The sequence below is a fragment of the Perca fluviatilis genome, chromosome 13, assembly GCF_010015445.1.
Source record: "Perca fluviatilis chromosome 13, GENO_Pfluv_1.0, whole genome shotgun sequence".
NCBI lineage: Eukaryota > Metazoa > Chordata > Actinopteri > Perciformes > Percidae > Perca > Perca fluviatilis.
This window is the reverse complement of record NC_053124.1, coordinates 31,005,231-31,028,079: the sequence shown is the minus strand read 5'-3', so window position 1 is coordinate 31,028,079 and position 22,849 is coordinate 31,005,231. Positions and strand designations below refer to the sequence as shown.

Below are 22,849 nucleotides of genomic sequence, written 5' to 3'. Positions count from 1 at the left end.
GAGGACAGGTCTCGGTTTCTGAGTTTCGCAAGTGGAAAAATGTCTAGACGCCAGAGGATTTCCCTGCATGGTTCAGACTTAATTTATATGCCGTCGTAACAAATGAGTAACTTGTTTGCTCTCCCAGGCGTTAACTTAACATAAATCCCACTCTTGTCTTAAAGTGAGTAATTTCGGAGAATATGGTTAAGGATTTGTATTTGCTGTCAGTAATCCAAATAGTTTATTCCCAGGTAAAATAAACAGACTAGCTAGACAGACAGACAGCACACTTAAAGTGATGGTTCAGAGTAATTCACCCTAGGATCCTTTGCACCATGACCTCGAGCCAAACACCCCCCCAGAAGCTTTTTTCACCTGGGTCTAACATTGGGAGAGTTAGCGTAGAGTAGCGTTATAAGCTGAATAGCTTAGCGCAGGGGCTAATGGACCCACGTTTGTATCTCGTAAATGACCCCACTAATAATGCCCGAAATGATACCAAACTTCAACACTAGTACAAATAGGTTATGCACTCATAAAACGATGGATTGGAAAGATTGTAAGTACCTTAGTGGTCCCCTAATACTGTACCTGAAGTCTCTTTTATATAGGCCTTAGTGGTCCCCTAATACTGTATCTGAAGTCTCTTTTATATAGGCCTTAGTGGTCCCCTAATACTGTATCTGAAGTCTCTTTTATATAGACCTTAGTGGTCCCCTAATACTGTATCTGAAGTCTCTTTTATATAGGCCTTAGTGGTCCCTAATACTGTATCTGAAGTCTCTTTTATATAGGCCTTAGTGGTCCCTAATACTGTATCTGAAGTCTCTTTTATATAGACCTTAGTGGTCCCCTAATACTGTATCTGAAGTCTCTTTTATATAGGCCTTAGTGGTCCCCTAATACTGTATCTGAAGTCTCTTTTATATAGACCTTAGTGGTCCCCTAATACTGTATCTGAAGTCTCTTTTATATAGACCTTAGTGGTCCCCTAATACTGTATTTGAAGTCTCTTTCCCGAAATTCAGCCTTGGTGCAGAATTACAGCCACTAGAGCCAGTCCCACAATGAGCTTCCTTAGGATGGGCCATTTCTGTGTCTTTAGCTATTTAGGAGGAGAGAGGGGGGGGACAAGGTGGAGGGTGGGGGTGTGGCCTTGACCAACTGCCACTTTGCTCGTTTGAAAGCCATGATGTCTCTTTCTCATGGGTGGGCCAAATTCTCTGGGCGGGCAAAGCAGAGAAAGGGGAGGTAACCTTGCTTGTTATGACCTCATAAGGAGAAGATTCCAGATCGGCCCATCTGAGCTTTCATTTTCTCAAAGGCAGAGCAGGATACCCAGGGCTCGGTTTACACCTATCACCATTTCTAGCCACTGGGGGACCATAGGCTGGCTGGGGGAATGCATATTAATGTTAAAAAAAAAACTCATAAAGTGAAATGTTCATGCCACGGGACCTTTTAAAGAGAACAAGCTTGACAGTTTTCTTCTGAGAGAAATATAAGTTCACGCGTGAACTTATATTTGGTTTGTGGTTTCCATGGAAAATCAAAACATGTTATTGCATTTGTAGCTAGAACATCAAGGGTTTTCTTGGAAACCAAACTCTGTAAAACTCCTTATTTACAGGGGTTTCCCGTCCCACGCCTTCTATGGGGGTTGGAGATGCCAAAACATCAGCACTACAGCAAGCTGTGACATGTCCACAACATAAACACAGCACTCAGGCATGACTCATTGGAAAGCAAATTTCAACCTTGACCTTATGTTTCCTATGTTTATGTGTCAAAGTGACTGATGGGAACAGCAATCTCTGACATTGGTCCAGTATTAAGTGAGATGGCTGCAGTCGGCGGCGGCGAAACAATCAACAATGTAAGCTAACAGGGCAATTGTCCAGCTTGTATTTACCTTCACAAAAGTGCTCGTTTTGCCGCTGACAGGCTCAGATTAATATTCTAAGTGTGTGACAACATTATGGAAAGGATCCCTTCAGAGACAGACTTTTAAAACCTCTTTGAGACATTTCTGTTTCACCAGAAACAGCTCTGAGGTCGCAAGTGCTAAACCCACCAGACTCCATTTAAAAAAGCAATACCTTTAGCTTGTATAGAGCCAACATATTTTCACATGTAAATCAGTAAACTATGTGTTTTATTTCAACCAAAACTAGAGTTGTGATGGTTGGAAAAGTGGAAAGATGACCCTAAACGGCTTTTCACAGTTTTATTTTGTTTCTGTCGACTTTGAATGAAGTGTATTTTTACGATGCTAAAAGTATTGTTTATTTACATGGAGTCTGGTGGGTTTAGCGAAAAACTATTTCGCGGGGGGTTTTACGTTTAAAAAAAGGATCTTACTCTTTAACAGAAAGGTCGACCTCCTTAGAAGTCATTTCCAAAATGTTGTCAGACACTTAGAATATTTATCTGAGAAATAAGCAGCAAATAAAAACAGCACTTTGTGAAGGTACATTTATTACAAGCTGGACAATTGTCCTATTAACTTACATTGTAGCTTGTTTCGACTGCAGCCATCTCGCTCAATACTGGACCAATGTCAGAGATTGTTGTTCCCATCAGTCACTTACACACAAAGGCATAGGAAAATGGGGTCCAGGTTGGAAAAAAAAAACGTAGTTAGCCTTCAATAGCTTAAGTAACAAACGCAGGCTTCCTGTATGTTGAAGTTTCTTTATGAGGTCCGCCCCACACAGGCGATTTAAAGGAATCTTTTGCATAATTTAGTTGTGAAGCCTACTCGCCCCTTGTATAATCTCATTAAGATTAGGAACTTCTATGAAAAGAATTCAGCTAAAGGAAAGGCTGTTCTTTTTGTTGCATCACTGTGTCGTCAGAAAATGGGAAAGACAAGTCTTTAACGTTGTGAAACGGTCACATTTTGGTTCTGCCTAGGCAGCAAAACTACTTAAAGTTTAGAAAAAGATCGTAGTTTGGGTTAAAATCCAATGTTTCTTTAATTCCCTGAAGGTTATGCACTTGATACGGATTTAAGTAAAAAAAAAAAAAAAAACCTGGCTGAGAGTGTGTGTTTCTTTGACCCGTCTCCGCCACTAGAAACATACATATAGGTGGTAATTGCTGCTTGTACAAACAACATCTGTGAGCGTTATTTCGGGGAAGGACAGTCTCCTTCTGAAGAAGCCTACTGGCCCCTTTTATAATCTAATCGCTTTAAACAGAAATACTCCCTCCCCCCCCGCCTCCTCAGCCATAACCACAAGCTGGCCTTCTCTGCTCTTTGTTGAGAGCTTCCTGGTATTTGTATTTTTCTCTCATAAAGATTAAAGGCTTCTATTCAAAGTATGTAGCTATAGGGAAGGTTGAGTTCTTTGTTGCATCACTGTGTCTTGACGAAGTGAGAAGGAGAAGTCCCCATGTCATTTATCCGGGCTGTTTGAGGTCTCCTAAAATGAGCAGAAGTCGGGGCTTTCCCTGAAATGATAAGGTTTAAGTGCAGCCGAATGAACGTTCACTCAATATGGGCTTCAGAACTAACTAAATGGCTTTTCTTAGATTTTTAACCTAGACTTCTTTTAGCAAGTTTTGTCTTTTAGCTTTTTGAGTGTAATGTATGTATTATCTGCCTTTAGCTTTTCCAATGTTTTAGACAGATGTGGGAATAATAATGGTCACAAATGATGCGAAATAGCCAGGGTTATTATAGGTTTGCATTAGTTTTTATTTTCTTTTGACTTTTTGTGTTCAAATTCAGTTTGAGTTTGAATTAGTTTTTAAAGCGGGTTTGCCGGTTTAGTTTGGTTTTTATTTTTTTGAAAAAGCTTAGTTTTAGTTCAGTTTTTATTCGTTTTAGTCTTAGTTAAAGATACATCACGTTATTTGCTCTGTAAAAGTCATTGACAAAGACGAAAACCAAGGACATTTACTCCATTTTATTTTATTTTAGTTATTTTTGCAAACAGACGTTACAGTTTTTTTTTGTAATGCCTCGTTTTTATTTTTATTTCAGTTAACGACATTGGGCCTCATTCACCAATATCTTCCTAAGTTTTCTCTTAAATATGTTCTTAAGAAAGTCCCTAAGAGAAGTCTACGTCAGATTCATGATGTGTTCTCAAACAGCAGAATTGTTCGCACCTGCGTTCTTAGGATTGATCCCACGTCTTCGTAATTGAAAGCGTGTGCCAGTTGTTCCTAATTAGCTTAAGAAAACGCCCCGCAAATTCCCATATAAGGACATGACACTTCCTGTGCACCTCCTGGGAAGCGCTGAGATGGTTGTCTGAGTCACAGGTGACTTATACATTGCAGTGGTGTACTGAATCTCATGTACTTAAGTAAAAGTACAAATAAGCAGAGACATATTTACTTTAGTAAAAGTAGAAGTTCCACAATGACAACCCTACTTTTTAGATTTAATTTTGTTCTTAGCTAAGGACAAATCCAAGATAAGAACACATTGGTGAATGTCAGAATCTTCGTAAAATGTGCGTAAGTGGGGTTTAAGAACACATATCTTCGTAAGAATGTTTGGTGAATGTTTTTTTCCCTCCTAGTTTTCGTTATTTCCTTTTAAACAATTATAACCTTGGAAATAGCATTTTTTAATTGAAAAACGTCACATTTTGTCAAAGGGGAGCCCCTAAAAACCACCCGACAAATACACGCACCCAAGTCTTCCACAAACCTAGGGGAAACCGCTGCAAAGCGCTGGAACCTTCCCAAAACAACCATCTGCCTCATAAAAAAGTGAAACGCTACAGGGAAACACTGTTTTCCTTTGAAATGGAAGCTGCCTGATGACTTGGAGTCTGGGAGGTGAATGTGCTGCCAGGAAGCCTGCGGGCACTCTTACATTAATGTGAGGTCAAGCACAGCGGCTTATTTCCTGCCGGGTTGCTCTCAATGCGCAACTGACGGGATGTTCTGCAAGCTTTGCCCCTGTTTGCAACCTCTGCTTGTGAAAAAGGATTAATTACATTCCAAGAAGTCAGCGAACAGTAATGTCGAGGAGCTGTTTTTCACAGGAGCGGGATGTTGACACCAGTAAAGAAGTCCACTGCCAGCAGAACGGAGCCCTGGAACCTTTACTCACTCTAGTTAAAAACACATCACGATAAAAGTTACAGTTCGATGCTCATAGAAAGGCGATACAGTTTTTTTTTAAATTTATTTTGGGTGCACTGACCCTTTAAAGACCTATTTCGTTTGCAACTTTTAATCACAAATCATGACACATAATGCAACTCAGCCGTATACTTCACACTTTTAGTAACACTAGAATACTTCTGTTTTACCCCCCACCATGTCAACAAAATTCCAACGGAGTGTGTGGGAGTTTTGGGACCTCTGACACAGTGTGTGTGTAATAATCTGTCATTGGGAACAAAGATTAAAGTGTATGAGACACTGTCCCGAGGCCCAAAAGCAGTCCAGAGGTTTTGTTGAGGTTTGGATTAGTTAAATCTGAGTAAAGGCTGATTTTAAACTGAGTAGAAGAGTAGAAGCTTTGATATTAAAAGGTACCCCTGTGGGGGGGGGGTGATGCGCACTCAAAGAGGCACCGGACTTTCACCCAGGAGACCCAGGGGTTCGTGTCCCGTTTTGAAAATTGAAGTAAAAATGCAAGTTTGTCTTTTTACTTTGTGGAAACAAACTGAATCACGTCAGACACTATTGGCGTTTTTCCATTACATGGTACCTGCTCGACTCGGCTCGGCTCGGCTCGACTCGGCTCGGCTCGGCTCATTTTTGTACCGCCTCACGCCTCAAAACACCGCTGGCTAAACTATTTAAAATTGCCGGGTTTGTTCAGGACACTCCCCCTGTCTGTCGCTAGCAATGACGACGCAGCGATCAGTGACGATCCTCTCCGACCAATCGGTAGCCTTTCATGTCACCTTTTGGTATCGCCTCAGCTCGCTTGGAACCTCGACGGAGGTGATAAAAAATAAAAAATAAAAAAAATAAAAAGTACCTCTTAGCAGTTACCGGGGACTTTTTTTTGTAATGGAAAACCAAAAAAGGCGAGTAGAGGCGAGTCGAGCAGGTACCATGTAATGAAAAAAACACCATAAGAATATTAATCTGAGCCTTCCAGCGGCAAAACAAGCTCTCGTGTGAAGGTAAATACAAGCTGGATAATTGCTCTATTAACTTACATTGTAGCTTGTTTTGCCGCTGCCGACCGCAGCGATCTCGCTTAATATTGGACCGATGTCAGAGATTGTTGTTCCCATCAGTCACTTAGATACATAAACATTGGAACATAGGCTCCAGGGTTGAAAAAAAAACCCGGTAGTTATCCTTTAATTGCTGGATGTCTGCAGGCAACGTAAATAAGGACGGTGAACAAAGACGGCTGGTTGTGCTGAACTGCGTGGCGTGATTTGATGTCAGCTCTTCCAAACTGCTCTTTAATTAAAGGACATTATAACCTGCGCTGCTTGTACTTGCAGAACAGCTGGGCAATAAAAAAAAAAGCCAACGCTCGTGACAAATCAAAAGTAAGCTGTCTCATCCAGATAGGGGCCGCTTGTAAAGATAAGTGCGTTGGCTGCTTTTTTTTTTTTTTTTTTTAAATATATCCAGAATGCTTTTCCATTCATGGTGGCGTGCAAATGTGACGGGGCCGTTGCCGTGCGTGGGTGTGGAGCTGCACCTTTTGGAAAAAAACACTTTTGGTCTAAATGTCAATCCTGTTCTTTGAGCTTTTGTCTGAGGAGTCCAAAATCAAACAAACATAAAGCCACGAAAACAGAGGCGTAGGTCACGGAAGGTTTGTGTCACTTAGTAATCCCAGCTTTACAATTGATAAAGTCTTTGTAAACGTGAATGGGAAGTGATGAAGTACACTTTACAGCTGGATGAATTGAATGCCGTTAAAAGACCAACAACAAACACAAATGGGGAATGTACATTTGTATAAACACCACAGAAATAAAAAACATAAAAAAAAAAAAAAAAAATATGGTCCTTTTGCAACCCAGAGGGCAAGTCAGACATAGTGGTTACATGTAGTATCAAAATATATATGTAAAAATATTTTATTTCTTTGTTGTTTCTTTGAACATACAAAAAACAACAACTGTTAAAGCCTTTTTGGCACTAGTCATAAAAAGTTGGAGAAAGTCCTTGAAAGTAAATAAATTTTTTTGGGGGCAAGTTATGTGAATGATGAATTTAAATCAAACATGAAATGAGTCGTTTTTTTTCTGGTCGTCTTTTTGACAACGACACTAAATTGTGTATTTGACATTTTAATCCCCAAGCAGAAAATGTCCAGAAAAATGAATCACACCCCCCAAGTGTCTTCTTGCTTGTGTTGTCCTAACGACCAGTTTTACCGTCCAACATTAGAAGGGAGAAAAGAACTGACTGTTCTATTGCACCTTTCCTGTTTCTCATTCCAAAGAACCTATTGTCTTCTCTCACTGGAACTAACGTCATGACACTGTAATATAATAGTGCCAGTAGCTGCAGTTGGAAAACCACCTCTGTGAATCGGATACTGTTGGGATTTTGAACGACTGAACAAATAGTTTTCATTTCGAACGACATAAAAAATTAAAATAAAAAAAAAAAGCAAGAATGAGCAAAATAAATACTCTTATTCATAGTTCATTTTTTTTTTTATCAAATTTGACAATGTACATAGATTAAAGCACACCGCAAGAACAGCGAAACTCACTCGATTGATTGAGACTGGTTAATAGAGGAATGTGTAACGTAGTATGCAAAAAAAAAACATCGCAGTGTACGCAATGCCAAGGCAGCATACGCAAGGCGCTTTAGTATCGCACAGTGAAGGTGAGATATGAAAAGTCGTTAAGGCACAATAAGTGGTGAAACGGAGGCGGCACGTCTGGTCCCGGAATGTCAAAGGTCACACCCAATGTGCGTATTAAGGATCAGCCATGATCATTTGAACTTTTATTACTGTACAAGCGTGGAGGTCTTTTTTTTTTTTTTTCCAAAGTTCAGATTCGACAAAACATCCCTTACACAGTGGGAGACTGATACTTCAAAAGTATCAGGCGGCGTGCAAGAAGGGGTAGTCAAGGCCACTACTTTATGGCCCCCAGCAGGTATCTGTATCCCCCTCAGAAAACAATTCCAAACAGTGATAGAAGAGGGTCTGGATCAACTGGGACTGCTAGAACTGAGGAGAGAGCCTCGAAAATATCTCTCCAATACCCCTCAATGTTGGGGAAGAGCCAGAACATATAGGGGCCATACGTGTGGATATTTGAGATAGTTTGGCTTTGGAGAGACTCACTCGCTTTAAATAGAATCAGAGAGCGTCAAGCACACATGGATGAGGAGAATATATAATTACTCTTAAATAAATACTCTACTAATACGTTTTCATTATGTGTCATTTTGGAAGGTTGACCCCAGGTTAGCATTCATCTGTTAATTATCCAGCAATTATTTTTAGCACAAAATATCAACAAGTCCTCCAAAACCAGATTGTCAAACTAGCTCGCGGGATTTTACAGGACCCTTTGCACATTCTATGTCCTGTGTTTGGAGGACGCAGACTTGGCTGCCCAGGCTGCAGGACACAGAGGAGAAGGGCAACCTTTTGTCCCCAGGGCTGTCCAGCTTCTTATTCCCCCCCCCCCAACCTCCCTGATCCAGCATCAGAGACTATTCCAGCATCCATTATTCCATCCGCCCACCCCAGACTCAAAATGAAGAACTGCAAAACAACAGCTTTTTTAAATTATGGCTTCAATTACTTTATTACTGATTAGAACTTAAGATTGCACAGCGTTATGCAATGCATTACTATGTTTTATGTGTGTGTGTGTGTGTGTGTGTGTGTGTGTGTGTGTGTGTGTGTGTGTGTGTGTGTGTGTGTGTTGTAATATTCGTATTTGTACCTTGTCTGTGAATTGTCCTTTTATGTAAAATAATTTATAAATATTAATACATTTTATTTATGGGCGCCTTTAGCACTCAAGGTCACCTTCCAGTTAAAACAAGCAAAAATACAGTTACAAAGGCAAATATAACTAGAACTGCAAGCAGTTATGAAGGGGCCCAAGCCTCCGATGCCAGTCGTCCCCGACGCCCCGGGGAGCCGCGCCAGTCGCCCCCCGATGACCCGGGAAGCTGCGCCAATGCGGGACCTGAAGCATTACGTAGGGGGGGCAAACATTGGTGAATATCGAGAGGTTTGATGCACAAGGTCTGCGGTACTCTGCCGTTGCAAATGTAGTGGTTAACAGTTCATCTCCATGCATATACAGACTACCTTTAACAATTCTCTACTATAAACAAACTTCTTAACCCCCCTGACCACAGGGGACAGCAGAGAGAAATGAGAGAGTGACTGAGAGGGTGGAGAGGGGTAGGCAGGTGTGGTGGTTGAAGGAGCAGGGGAGGTGGTCAGGTTGCTGTAAATGGTGTCATAGGCGCCGATTGATGTTTTCCTCCGTGGGTGCTCACAGGCGCACGTCGTTTTAGAAAAAAAAAAAAGTAGTCAAAAGTTGTTACACGCGGTTCCCATGCCCCCTCGGGCTTGGACCCCTAATAATAATAATAATAATTCTTAGAAAAACAATAGGGTTCCACGCTCCGCTGGAGATGTGAACCGCGTTGCCTTGCAACTCGCGGTTCCCATGCCCCCTCGGGCTTGGACCCCTAATTAAATTAAAACAAAGGAATTTAAAAGATTGAGATAGCAGTTACTCCTCTCCCTTACTCGTAGAATTCCTTGATGAAAGACTCTGACATAGAAGGAGTTATCTGGCTTTGGCCCAGTTGTTTTCTGAACAGAATGTTTGTTTATGTTGCTCTCACGGCACATTGTCCCATTGTCTCCAGATCAGGTCATCCAAGAACATTGGGTCACAGTGGGCGGACAAGTGCTTTCAGCAGCATGACTGAGATTGTTACCGTTGCTGAACCCATTGAGCTGCAGTATATGTGGGAGGGGCAGGAATGTCAGTAGGGAAAATCTGATTGCGCCTGTGGCTTTTGGATATCCTTACATCATCACAACACAGACATTTAAGTCGTATCAGATTTTGCATCCAAAGAGGCTGATTGAGCGTGCTCGCTGTAGAGAATCAAGACCATAGACAGGGTTTCCCCCAGAAACCTTGTTCAGCCCGGTGGCAGTCGAGGGCCCGGCTGGGGCCAGTCACAGATTGATGGCAGCATTAAGGTAGAGCCCAATAGTTTCTGTGATAACAGAATCGCAAAAATGAGAATTTAAATAAGCTATAAGACAGATTCTATAGGGCCCTACATTTAGTCAGTGCTAAAAGCTAACTGGAGATTTGAAAATATGTTTACGTCGACGTTTTCAATCGCCGTTAAAAAAACTAGTTTTAAAGAACATCTTAAAATACATTAAAAAAATAATTCCCAGTGAAAGGGCAACTTAGGTCCGGTGGGCCATCCTGCTTGTAATACACTGGGGGAAACCCTGATATAGTTGTTAATTTACACTGTGTATACATATTTATTTATTCATCCTTTGTGTTTCATGACCTGAAAAGTCCCCGATTTAACCCTTATAAAAAAGTTGCTAAAAAATGTCTGTGAAAACACTGCCTTAAAACTATATATTAAAATGATTTTCCACTTTCACTGAGTAAATCTTTTAACCAACTTAAGTCCTCATCATACCTACCAAAATATTTATTTATTTTCAGAATTTTGACTCTTTAAAAGCCAGTTTGTGTTCATAATGCAATTATTGTTTTTTTATGGAGGAAAAAAATAAATATTTTTGTATACTTTTTTTTATTTCTCCGCAGTCTGGGATAAGTCAATGATTTGCTACAAAATTGATTCTGATGCATTAAACACTAAAGAGCTCCATGATACAGCAGCAATTAGAGCTGGGCAATATATCGATATTATATCGATATCGTGATGAGACTAGATATCGTCTTAGATTTTGGATATCGTAATATCGTATTATGACATAAGTCTTGTCTTTTCCTGGTTTTATAGGCTGCATTACAGTAAAGTGATGTCATTTTCTGAACTTACCAGACTGTTGTAACTGTTCTATTATTTGTCATTACCCACTTAGTCATTATATCCACATTACTGAAGATTATTCATCAAAAATCTCATTGTGTAAATATTTTGTGAAAGCACCAATATTCAATACTACAATATCGTTGTGGTATTGATATCGAGGTATTTGGTCATAAATGTTGTGATATTTGATTTTCTCCATATCGGCCAGCCCTAGCAGCAACGCCCTATTTCGGCAGCAGATTAATCCACATTTGGTAAAGGAACATGTCACCTCGTGGGACAGTGTGGCTCTTTTATGGGTTTTTAATAGTTTTTGGACGACGATGGAGCTTTATGGCTCAGAGGAAAAGGATATATTGGGTTTGTTACACCGGGCTATTCATTCTTACATATACAGTAGTTAAGAAAAGTAGAACACTGTAACTCATATGTATTCCATGTATTTTTTTGCTGCAACAGAGTGACTGCTGCTGTATAAGAATGCTCTGGACTAGGGCTGGGTACCAAATTTGCAGGTACAGACTGAATTGCCTCTAAAGTATTGAGTATATAATTTATAAATGCCTCGTCATTCAATACCCAATTTCAGTACCTAAGGAGTAAAATCTCATCAGCGTCAGTGAGCCAATAAGCATGAAGTATGCTTCTACCAAGATCTAACAATGCTTGTGATTGGCTGGCTAATTTTCCACATCGCAGAGACACGCAGGAAAAACTCTACGTTTCACAGTAACCTAGTAGGGCCGTAAAGTTTAATGGTGCAATTTCTTTTTGTTTTATAAAATTGGCATCGAAAAACGTATCGTTTAGGAACCAGTATCGAAGTCACGGTATTGATATCGCGTGTTCGTTCCTCTGGAGTGTTTTAATCCAAACCACAATCTTTGTCTTTAACTTAACTATTAGTTTTTGTGCCCAAACTGAACTGTCGCTGCCATGACGCTCACTTTCTGTCGGCTAAACTCAGCTACCACGGCACCTTTACAGCGTAACTCTCGCCAAAATGCAACCTAGGGTCTTTTTGTGAAAGTACCCGAGTCAAACTTTCAGAACAACAGCTACAGTGAGTTGTTGAAAACCTTTCTTTTTAGTAAACTCAAACAATGTTGTCAATGCTTTCATTAAGGTGTAGAGCCCCTGGTGATACTTCGAGCAAATTTTCGTGTTGTGTCGAGCCTTGTTAGTGTTTTAAAAATAGTGATTTTAATGCTGTCATAAAAGTGCCCCTAGCACTCCCATTCAAAAGGCTGTTTGACCGAAAAACGAAATTACGGTAAATCTTAAAAGTGGCGATTCCGTACTAATTATGCTTTTCAACTAAAGTTTGACTCGGGTACATTCACAAAAAGGACCCTAGGTTGCATTTTGGCGAGAGTTACACTTTAAGGACTGTCATCTGATGTGAGCAGCTTTAGTGAATAAGCTTCATTTCCCCCCCCCCCAATTTTTGCAATATCCAGTGACTAATACCACAATCCAAAAAAAAGGGGGAAAGTGTAAAGCTAGAAATAATATTTCCCTGACAACTTTTAAAAGTCAGAGGAAAGGCTGAATTGTTCTGATACCAGAAGCATGACACGCTGACCTTTGGCCTTCAGAAGCTAATCTCGCTGTCACTCCATATCGTTGTTGATCTTGTGACTGGTTTGCTCACCAAAGGCCATGACCTTTTGCTCTTACTACTGTGTGAACTGTACAAACTGTCAGGAGTCCTTGTGTAGTCGTTTGACGCCGATCAAGGTTTGTTCATTGGTTCCACTTTACTTGAAGGTAGCTACATAAGAGTGACATGACACTGTGATGAACGTGTCATACACATTATAAACAAGTCACAAACGTTTATGACATAATGCTTCTTTTAGTAAGTGTCATTCGGTTTTTGTCATGACAATTTGTGGTTAGGGTTAGAGTTAGGGTTATGGTTAGGTTTTGGGGTTAAAACGTAACGTCTATCCCAGGCACTGGCACAAGGAGATATATATTGCATGAATAAAAACACTTTAAGAACGTCTTTAAAAAAAAACATGTTCGGTTAAGTAAAAAACGGTTTAAAAGAGTACCAGAAATTAAAAGTCAGTTAAAAGGACCACTGGACAGGACAGACAGCAGGAAACTAAAACTTCAAATAAAAAGTTACCTCCACACAAGCCCTGGCGTCTCTCCCGTAGACATTTATAAAATAAATAAAATATATATATATATAATTATTTAAATAAGTAGCCCGGTATCATAATACTAAAATAAATTTTGTCCCAATATTTAAAAAGAATCTGTATTAATCAACTTCAAAATAATTACATAAAAGGATAGTGATTTAATTAAATTAAAAACCCATTTAAAAGATCTAAAATACTGTCAGAATTACTTACCCTTGAGTTTTAAAAGAATATATAAACATTCACCATTTAATATTAGTAAAAGTAAGTGCTTTTAAAAGAAAGTGCTTCATAAGTAAAAAGTGCCATGAACATTTAAAGTTAAAAATACATCATTGAATAAAATCAAACTGTTACATAAAACAAATGGCATGTGTTTTATCATGTTAAAATCTCAGGTCAGTAATTCCCGTTGTATCATCTTATAGAGTTAGGGTTCATGTGTCATGACAGTGTCATGTGTTCATAACAGTGTCATGTCACTCTTATGTAGATACCTTCAAGTAAAGTGTTACCCATTCATTTAACGATCATTTAACATTTGTGTTGCATCGGTCGGGAGCAGTAACAAAAGACTTCAAATAATAAACAAATAAAATCTGAATATAGATGGCGTGGATAGTAAAGAAAGAAAAATATAGAATATCAAGCCAAATATGTGCTACCTCATATATTCTAAGTTTCTAAGTCTGTCAGGTGGTTTTCTTCTAATTCTACGGCACGTTGCAGTTCTTTAGTATTTGGGAGCCTTCTTGATGTTCACATTAGCTGACATGTTATTACATTTACAACACGGTTAACAGCGGTTCTTAGAAGTGTGGAAATTCCTCCTCACATTATCACCAAATACAGTAAACATTTATAAAGCACTTAAGAAACTGCTGCTGCAGGTGATGAATTACAATAACAGTGCAGTTTAATTCAGGGTTCTTCAGAAGTATAAAGGCCAATTATGCAGCCTAATAACAATCATTTTTTTCTTATGATCTCTGCAAACCATTCCTGGTGGAATCACGGAGTCTGGCGAATTGGAGTAATCATCTGCTGTAAAAATAAAAATAAAATTACTATAAATAAATGACTAAGGAAGACAGACTTGTTTTACTTGTTGCCAAGGGCTGGCAAGCTACGAGACATTCTCTGGACAGACACTGGTGACTTGGTTTGAAAGTGCCGGCATCCAGGCAGTCTGGCGGTGCTTCTGTGGCGCAGGGCCTGTGTGCTAAAAAAGCAGTGATTACTACAAGCTGATGTACTTGGTTGGGGTAAGGTAAACGTGGGTAAATGCCGATCCCGGATCAGCAAAAAAAATGCTAAAATCTGCTTCGATCCGATACTGTGATCGGGACATCCCTAGTTTAAATGATCTGGTTTGGTCTCCGTTAGTCTACATCCACGACGTTCATCTTCTGGGATTGCTCCGGTGCCGCAGGAAATTCCGCCGGATGTCATTCTTTTTGACCGGATGTCCATCCCCTTCCTCTTTCTTTGGGTTGCCGCTCTAACCTCTGGTGGATTTCAGAGGACTATGGTTACCTGCTCCTCAGATCTCTGCAGGGTAAATCCAGACAGCTAGCCAGACTATCTGTCCAATCTGAGTTTTCAGTCGCACGACTAAAACAACTTTTGAACGTACACAAGTTCCACCAAAACAAGTTCCTTCCCGAGGCTATTTTGCAGAAACTCCGCCCGGCGCTTAGCGGCGCCCAAGGCAATTGTAATTGGTTTAAAGAAATGCCAATAGACCAGAGCACGTTTTTCTCCCATGTGTGGACTAGTCAAACCCTCCTCCGCAGTGCGGTCTGGCAATGCGAGAATAGGTCTCCATCAACATCACACTCAAACACTTGTTCGTTTTCCAACTGGACGAGGATCAGCCTCCAAACACAGGATGTGTCAAAATTCGAGACGTGACACACCCCAAGTGAATCACATTTCCCAGTTAAGACACAAATACATCCAAATTAAATGAGCAGAGAATGACAGACGACCATGAATGTTTTGGTTTTATAATTCGGGCATTGGTTCACATGATTCATTGCATTGAGAATAAATAAATTAGTTGTTCCCAAATGCATTCTTTCCTCAAAGCTTGTTATATTTGGTTTTCATCTCAGCGGTGTAAACTAAAAATGAGCAACAGCAGGAAACTAAAATCTTATGCAGAACTTTCTGTGCTGCAGGCAACATTTCTGAGAAGAAAGGTTTGTCATGTTTTACTGGTTATCATGATCCTGTTGGTTCTGGCCTCTGGTCGATAGTGATTTGTCTCATTTTATGTAGTTTTCGTGTACAGTCACAGTGGAGCAAACCATTACCTCATGAGTCTATTTAAACAGACTTTTGGTTACGTTACGAGATGTGTGCAGTTGCGAACACAAATGAAGAATGCTGATTTGCCTCCTGGTGGAAAGTTAGATGAGGAGATTGATACCACTTTCTCATCTGTCCGTTTAAAAATGAAGCGACAGCTAGCATTAAGTTAACCTAGCTTAGCACAAAGACTGGAAACCACTAGCCTTTATGATTAGTTTGGTTTATTTACGCATTATTTAAAAGAAAGGGGAGGTTATAAGCCAAGAAAAGGCTTCGGTTACACTTTACTTGAAGGTATCTACATAAGAGTGACATGACACTGTCATGACCGTGGTAGATTGTTGCCCTGCCCAAAGGTTACAAAATCCCCTTGTGTTTTTGTTTTACCTGGGAAACTTAACGAGGAGTGAATCCACAGCTGAACTTATTGCTCAGTTCTAAATAGCCTGAGGGCAGGGTGGTTTAAATTAGAACAGATGTGTACAGTCTTGTACATCTTTGTAATTGACAATAGACTGAAGGTCAAAACACCAGGGGGCGAATAACGCAACACAACATGCAGCTGTTCTTTTTTTAAAGTTAAGAGATACAAAGAAAGCACCTTAACTACTTCCTCTTAATGTTTGCGGTGTCTGTTGTGAGCTACGTGTGCCAAATGTACGCCACGTGAATGTACAGTACAATAGCTTCTTTGTGTTGCACCTAAGGGAGCTGCCAGTTGCAGAATCTGCTAGTGGTTAACAATAGTTTAGAGTCAAGTTCACTCAGCAGTCGGTCTGTACTCCCACCAAATTAAAATGCATGTGTTCATATCATGACATCAATAGGGCCATTCTCTAGCCTGACATCGCCAGACCAAAATCACAAATGGGACAAAAATACAACTGAACCGACACGCTCTACAGATGTCTTCTGCCCAGTCTGCCCGTTGTGCGCCAATGTGACGTCAAAATGACGTAGATCTCGCCGGCGCGCCAGGTTTTTAAGTGCGCGCCTGTAGGACGACCAGATGTCAGGACTCTCAGAGTGACTGCAAGTCTCTCTTACTGGTAAACTTACTGGGTTAAGATGAGTTATTTTATGGCGAATGAAAAGGCTCGATCCGACGAAGTAGTCATCGAATCAAATCGAGGCATTGACGTCAATGCTGCTGCCAGCTCTGCCGTCGTTTACCTTTGTCTTCTTCTTCTTCTAGTCCGTAGAAAGAGCAACGTCGGTAGCCTTTGCTCATTAGCGACACCTCTGTTCAGGAGAAGACTGCAACTAGTGTCGCGACCACCACGCGCGAGTTTAGTTAACGGCGCTCCCATGACGTCAAATTTGCGAGCGACAGGTCAGCTGCGGCGAGTATACCGCACGTTTTACCCTACAGGGGTGGAGCCAGATGTTCGGGGCTCAGCCAAAACCTGGACATGCATGCTCCTTGGGGATATTATTGTTCTTCCTATTTACAGCCGCTATATGCTACTTATCAAGCCGTTTTGATACTGGAATGGCTAAGAAACCGTTCATCATTTGGGAAAAACATGATAGTTCCCGAGGAAAAACTGCATCTGATTATCATAAAGTGAGCGTGTCTGTAAAGGGGAGACTCGTGGGTACCCATAGAACCATAGAACAATATCTAGCTTCACTGTAGCTTTATAAAGGAGCCCGCTACAGCCTCTGAAAGACAGTAAAGTTGGCCTAAACGATTCAGGGCTTTTGACTCCACCCCTGCCCACGTAGAAAACAGAATTAAGACATTTTACTGTAAATACAGGGTGTATTGTTGTGAATCAATGACACAGACCGTAAACACATGTATCATTCAATAATAGGTTTTAAATTGTGACACGCATAACCAGTAAGTTTTAATCATTTGGTTGGTGCTTGTAACGCTGTCCTGTTCTGGTTTGCTTGAATGATATTGAACCTCTAAATGAGTCAGAAAAAGTGCCCCATGTCTCAAGCAACTTACCTGGAAATGTAACAGTAATGCACATTCTCATGAAATCTTACCCCTGGCTCTTCATGACACAGCACGATTGCTTATATTGTATGGTTGAACCTAATAAATTTCTTAATTATTTCCGTTACCTACAGTACAGGCCAAAAGTTTGGACACACCTTCTCATTCAATGCGTTTCCTTTTTATTTTCATGACTATTTATGTTGTAGATTCTCACTGCAGGCATCAAAACTATGAATGAACACATATGGAATTATGTACTTAACAAAAAAGTGTGAAATAACTGAAAACATGTCTTATATTTCAGATTCTTCAAAGTAGCCATCCTTTTGCTTTTTTATTAATAATGGAAAACATTCCACTAATTAACCCTGACAAAGCACACCTGTGAAGGTAAAACCATTTCAGGTGACTACCTCATGAAGCTCATTGAGAGAACACCAAGGGTTTGCAGCGTTATCAAAAAAAGCAAAGGGTGGCTACTTTGAAGAATCTAAAATGTAAGACATGTTTTCAGTTATTTCACACTTTTTTGTTAAGTACATAATTCCATATGTTTTCATTCATAGTTTTGATGCCTTCAGTGAGAATCTACAATGTACATAGTCATGAAAATAAAGAAACACATTAAATGAGAAGGTGTGTCCAAACTTTTGGCCTGTACTGTATGTTGTAAATCTGTGCACAGCAGCTTTCCAAGGTATAAACCTCAGGTTTAGTATGCAGCCTGATGCCAGTTGCATAACATTTAATGAAGGTAAACAGTGTGTGAGCCATGTGTAGTTGTGCAAACATCTGCCTTCAGTTAGCAGAACCTGTTCTGCAGTTTAAGGGTTATCACAATCATTTGCTTCTCATTACAGTCAAACCTGCAGGGATGTATATAAATTACATTTTTGACAACCCCACCCATCGTGGGACTTGTTTAGTCCTGACAAGCAGTAGAAGGTAGAATGAGAGAAGAGAAATCTCCCCCTTAGCTAAGGAGACACTTAGCTGGAACATTTTTCATTGTCTCGTTGGTCCCTGCAGCAAAAAAAAACCTGTTCTCACTCCCAAATATTCAAATACTGAGGCTTGGTCAGTGTTACTCATGGTGTGCGTCCATTGTCAGCGTCATTTACCCGCTTCCCATTCATTTCTATAGAAGCAGGAATTGAGTCGCCCGCTCCTTATTCGAACAACTTTATGCAAATGAGACGTGGCCGGCTCGGCTCAACGCCTCTCAAAAGCTAACGAAAATCTTTTAACTGACCTTTGTCGATCTAAAGCAGGGGCATCAAACTCAGTTTCCCAGAGGGCCACACTGGAAACTGAGAATCACATCAAGGGCCAGACATGTAGAGTTTATTGTCATGCTTTTATTTAAGAGGAAAAAATCAAATATTTTCACTTTATTATTGCATGTCTCATATACTGTAGTCTTCTCACTTACAGTTTGGGCCTCATAAAGCCCCAAAAAAGTTCGGCAAAAAAGTTCCTCAGCCAGCGACAAATACGTTAAAAAAACTCGCCAAAAAAGTTGGAAAAAGGCATCAAAATTGTCTGAAAAAGTGGCAAAAACATTGTAAAAAGTGCCAAAAACGTCAGAAAAATTGGCAAAACATTGAGTAAAGCGTCCAAAACGTTAAAACAAAGTGCCTAAAGCATTGAAAAAAATGCATAAACTGCCGGAAAAGGCGTCAAAAATGTCAACAAAAGCACCAAAAACTTTGGAAAAAGCGACAAAAACTAGATGGGCCTAAATTTATTGCGAGCCTAAATTGAAATGCGGGCCGCATCAAAACCTGTGAGGGGCCGGATTTGGCCCTCGGGCCTTGAGTTTGACACGTAATTTTAAAGTGAAGGCAGATTCAGCAACTGCATAGCCTATATCTCGCTTAAAATGTGTTCAGAAACACATTGCGGTGAACTGTTTTCGTAAAATAAGAGATCGTATTTCGAGCGGGCCCCCACTATGGTAGCTTTTAAAACCCGGAGCAGCCAGACCCAGGTGAGGCGTTCGTCCAATCGTCTGCAGCCAATCACGGTTGTAGGAGGGTGTAGCCGGTTTTCTTTGCTTGTCACTGGTCAGTGAAGAAAAAACTGGTGGCAAGCCCACTAGTGTGCAATGCTGGGTAGCGGGGGCGATCCCATCATAGAAAACTACGCGTACTGTATATGGACACGTACTATCGGCGTGAGATAGCAACGCAAAAATCACCCTTTAGCGTCTGTATGGAACGCACCGGTCGCTGGAAGATGACGTAGTATGAAGAGCAACAACGATAGCGAGTAGTATGACATACCAAAAATCGGCGTAAGGACGCAGGTCGGGGTGGTGGATGGGTCAAACATCGCAGGACCTTCACCCAGGAGACCGGGGCTCATGTCCCGTTCTTTTCGAGCGTGTCACTGAAGCATCCATTTTATAACCCCGCCCACCATCTTTTCCTGAACCTAACTGTCCCATTCTTGTGCCGCGTGTCAGTTAAATGTACGTCCCGACCTAAAGCGTCAAAAAGTGACGCAAAAGGGCTAGACGCTAAAGAAGAACCTTTGGCATCAGTAACAAACTGCATTATGTATTAACTGGGCATTATTACATTATTTGAGTTGAATGCGAGGCTTGTTTTGGTCTCAACGTCCGTTTTACAGCTCGGAGCTAAAATGTGGCTCCTTTTCTAATCCACTGCTTCTACACAAAGGTCCAGTTAAACTGTACATTTGCGTTGATGCAGGTTTGTGGCAAATCAAATCGCTGGAGCGTCTGGACTCCATATCCAGTTTGGGTTTGGTTCGGCCCTGGGGGTGTTTAAGGAGCTTGAACAGCCTGAATTCTACTTTTTCGACACTCGTTTACCAGAGAAATTCGCGGGGCTGCTGTTTTTATATATTAGAGAGAGAGAGAGGGAAGACATGCACTAAATCGTCACAGGTCGGATTCGAACCCTGGACCTCTGCGACGAAGGCATAACCCTCTCGGTATATGTGCGCCTGCTCTACCCACTGAGCCAACCCAGCCACGGGGCTGCTGTTTGTATTAGAGCTCAATTAGTTAGTGGATTGACAAAAAGAAAAAAATCCCCCCCTCATGTCTACGTTCATTGCTACGTGAAAACCTGCAAACGATAAACGGAAATCGGCGGTTACGTCGGCGGCAGAGCCTGCAGCGGTTTCCATAACGCTATCCATGGTTACGCTTCCTCCTCTTCTTTAGTTTCGGCGCATGTCAACAAACGGTCATTATGTCACCAACTGGAATGGAGCATGCATTAGCTCGCAATATAGGAGCAATGATTCGCCAAACTGCTCTTTGCAGTCCAAACAAATTCAGGTTACACTTTACTTGAAGGTATCTACATAAGAGCGATTTAATTATGACATTATTATTAACATTATTACAAGTCAAAAACGTTTATGACATTCGGTTTGTAGCATGAAAAGTTATGGTTAGGGGTCATGGGTCATGACTGTGTCATGTGTTCATGACAGTGTCATGTCACTCTTATGTAGATACCTTCAAGTTCAGCGTTACCCAAATTTCTTCTGATATTATTTTTGCAGTAACGAGTAACAAAGATGCTTAAGGGAAAGGTACAAAGTAAAAGTATGCATTTTATTTAGGAAATGTAGTGGAGTAAAAGTTAAAGTTTCCAGAAATATAACTAACAAAATAAAGTACAGATACGTGAAAATTCTACTTAAGCACAGCACTGAAGTATTTGTACTTTGTTACATTACAGCACTGCTCCCACAGTGAGTAACCACTTCCTGTCTGTGTCTCCGCAGAGCGTGGAGGACGAGTCGCAGTGGGTGGAGGACCTGCTGAAGCTCCACACGGCCCGAGTGCGAGACGTGGAGATCCTGACGGGCCTGGACCTCTACCGGTCCACCAACCTCACCTCCACCAGCACGCTGAGCCTCAAAACCTACCTGCACACCTTCGAGAGTGACGACTAGACGCGCAGGGAGACAGACGCACACACAGAACAGGATGTAGCCCCCTTTTGTAGAAAAGTCCCGCGTTATTTGTTACTGCATGCTCGCTGGACAGCCGGCGCATCGTTGTTCCACTCCTGAGGAACTGCCCCAGAAGTGCTTGCAAAAAAAGGGAACGCATTTTTCGTAAAATTGAAAAGATTAAAAGAATGGCTTGGCAAGCAGTAGTTTGGAAGATTACAACAGGAACATGCAATACTATCACTAAATAAAATCTAGGAAGGAATAAGCTAGCACAGGGACTTTCTCGACAGCTGCCACCACCCAATCCAGTTCATACAGTACAGGACATCATCATGCACACATAAAGGACTATATTGGGCTTTTAGTTCCATAACTATAAACAATGTATACTTTATATTCCTACTGCCCATCCGTTGCATGCTGTAGATTTGAAACATTTTTGAATGTGTCTTTTCCTACTCATAAAAGACTCTTGAACCTTGCATCACTTGTATCAGCGGATCCGTCTGTAATTCTTTCAGCCAAAGGTGTAATATCATCGGGAGGATTTATCATAGCAAACTACAGATTACATTTGTATGCTATATGGAAATAAGTAGAAGCCAATGTCTGTTTAAAAAAAAACAACTGGAAAAATACATTCAAAAATCTGAAAGTCTACAGCATGGTTTGCATAATAGTCAGCAGTGAAGTAAAGTGCAGTTAATGGGCTTTGACTTGCAGCATTGCTGGTATGGAATAGTTTGATATTTTGATATTCTCTTTGGTTAGATGAGAAGATTGGTTAGCCTAGCTTAGCATAAAGACCGAAAACAAGGGGGGAAACAGCTAGCCCGGCTCTGTCCGATGGTAACTACATCTGCCCACCACACCTCTAACCTCTAACGCTCGCTAATTAACCTGTTATATCTTGTTTGTTTAATCCAAAATGTCAAACCTTTCCTTTGAAACAACATGCGGCAACTATAGGTTTAATGCCACATACTTTTTTCGGAACTCAAAAGTTCCGAAAAGTATGCGGCATTAAACCTATAGGAAGAAAAGAAAAAACTAAACCTGAACTATTAATATCTCATGATTACTAGAAATGGTTTCCAAACAGACATTACACAAATATACTTTTGCACAAAACTTTTTTTTTTTTATGGGTTACCACTAGGGCTAGGCAATATGGGAAAAAAATCAGATATTTTATATATATATATTCTCAGCAGCGATATTGCGACAATATTGTAGGGTTGACAATTGGTTGCTTTCACAAAATATAGTTTTTACAATGAGATTTTAGACCAAAAAATCATCAGTAGCATGACTTGAAAACAGTTTCAGGTATTATTATAGAGAAAAAAAAATGTATATTTTTTTTCCACCTATATACTGACCATGTTTACGTGCGTGCACAAAAAAAATGTGATGTTAAAAAAAATCCGCAGTTCTTCAAATGATATTCCCTCAAATTGTTTCACAACAGTATGTGCTTGTTATTATCAATTTAGACAACGTAATTGTA

The 22,849-nt window shown here is 40.6% G+C and overlaps 1 protein-coding gene across 1 annotated transcript in view; it reads left to right on the top strand.

Moving 5' to 3' along the window:
• Nucleotides 1-21,832, top strand: part of LOC120571546 (ectonucleotide pyrophosphatase/phosphodiesterase family member 2-like) — an 84,702-nt gene extending 62,870 nt beyond the window's left edge. The window contains exon 25 of the mRNA XM_039820549.1: nucleotides 21,166-21,832. Within this exon, the coding sequence (XP_039676483.1) occupies nucleotides 21,166-21,336 (171 nt within the window). The 3' untranslated portion in view covers nucleotides 21,337-21,832. The remainder of the gene's footprint in view (nucleotides 1-21,165) is intronic.
• Nucleotides 21,833-22,849: the final 1,017 nt, after the last annotated feature.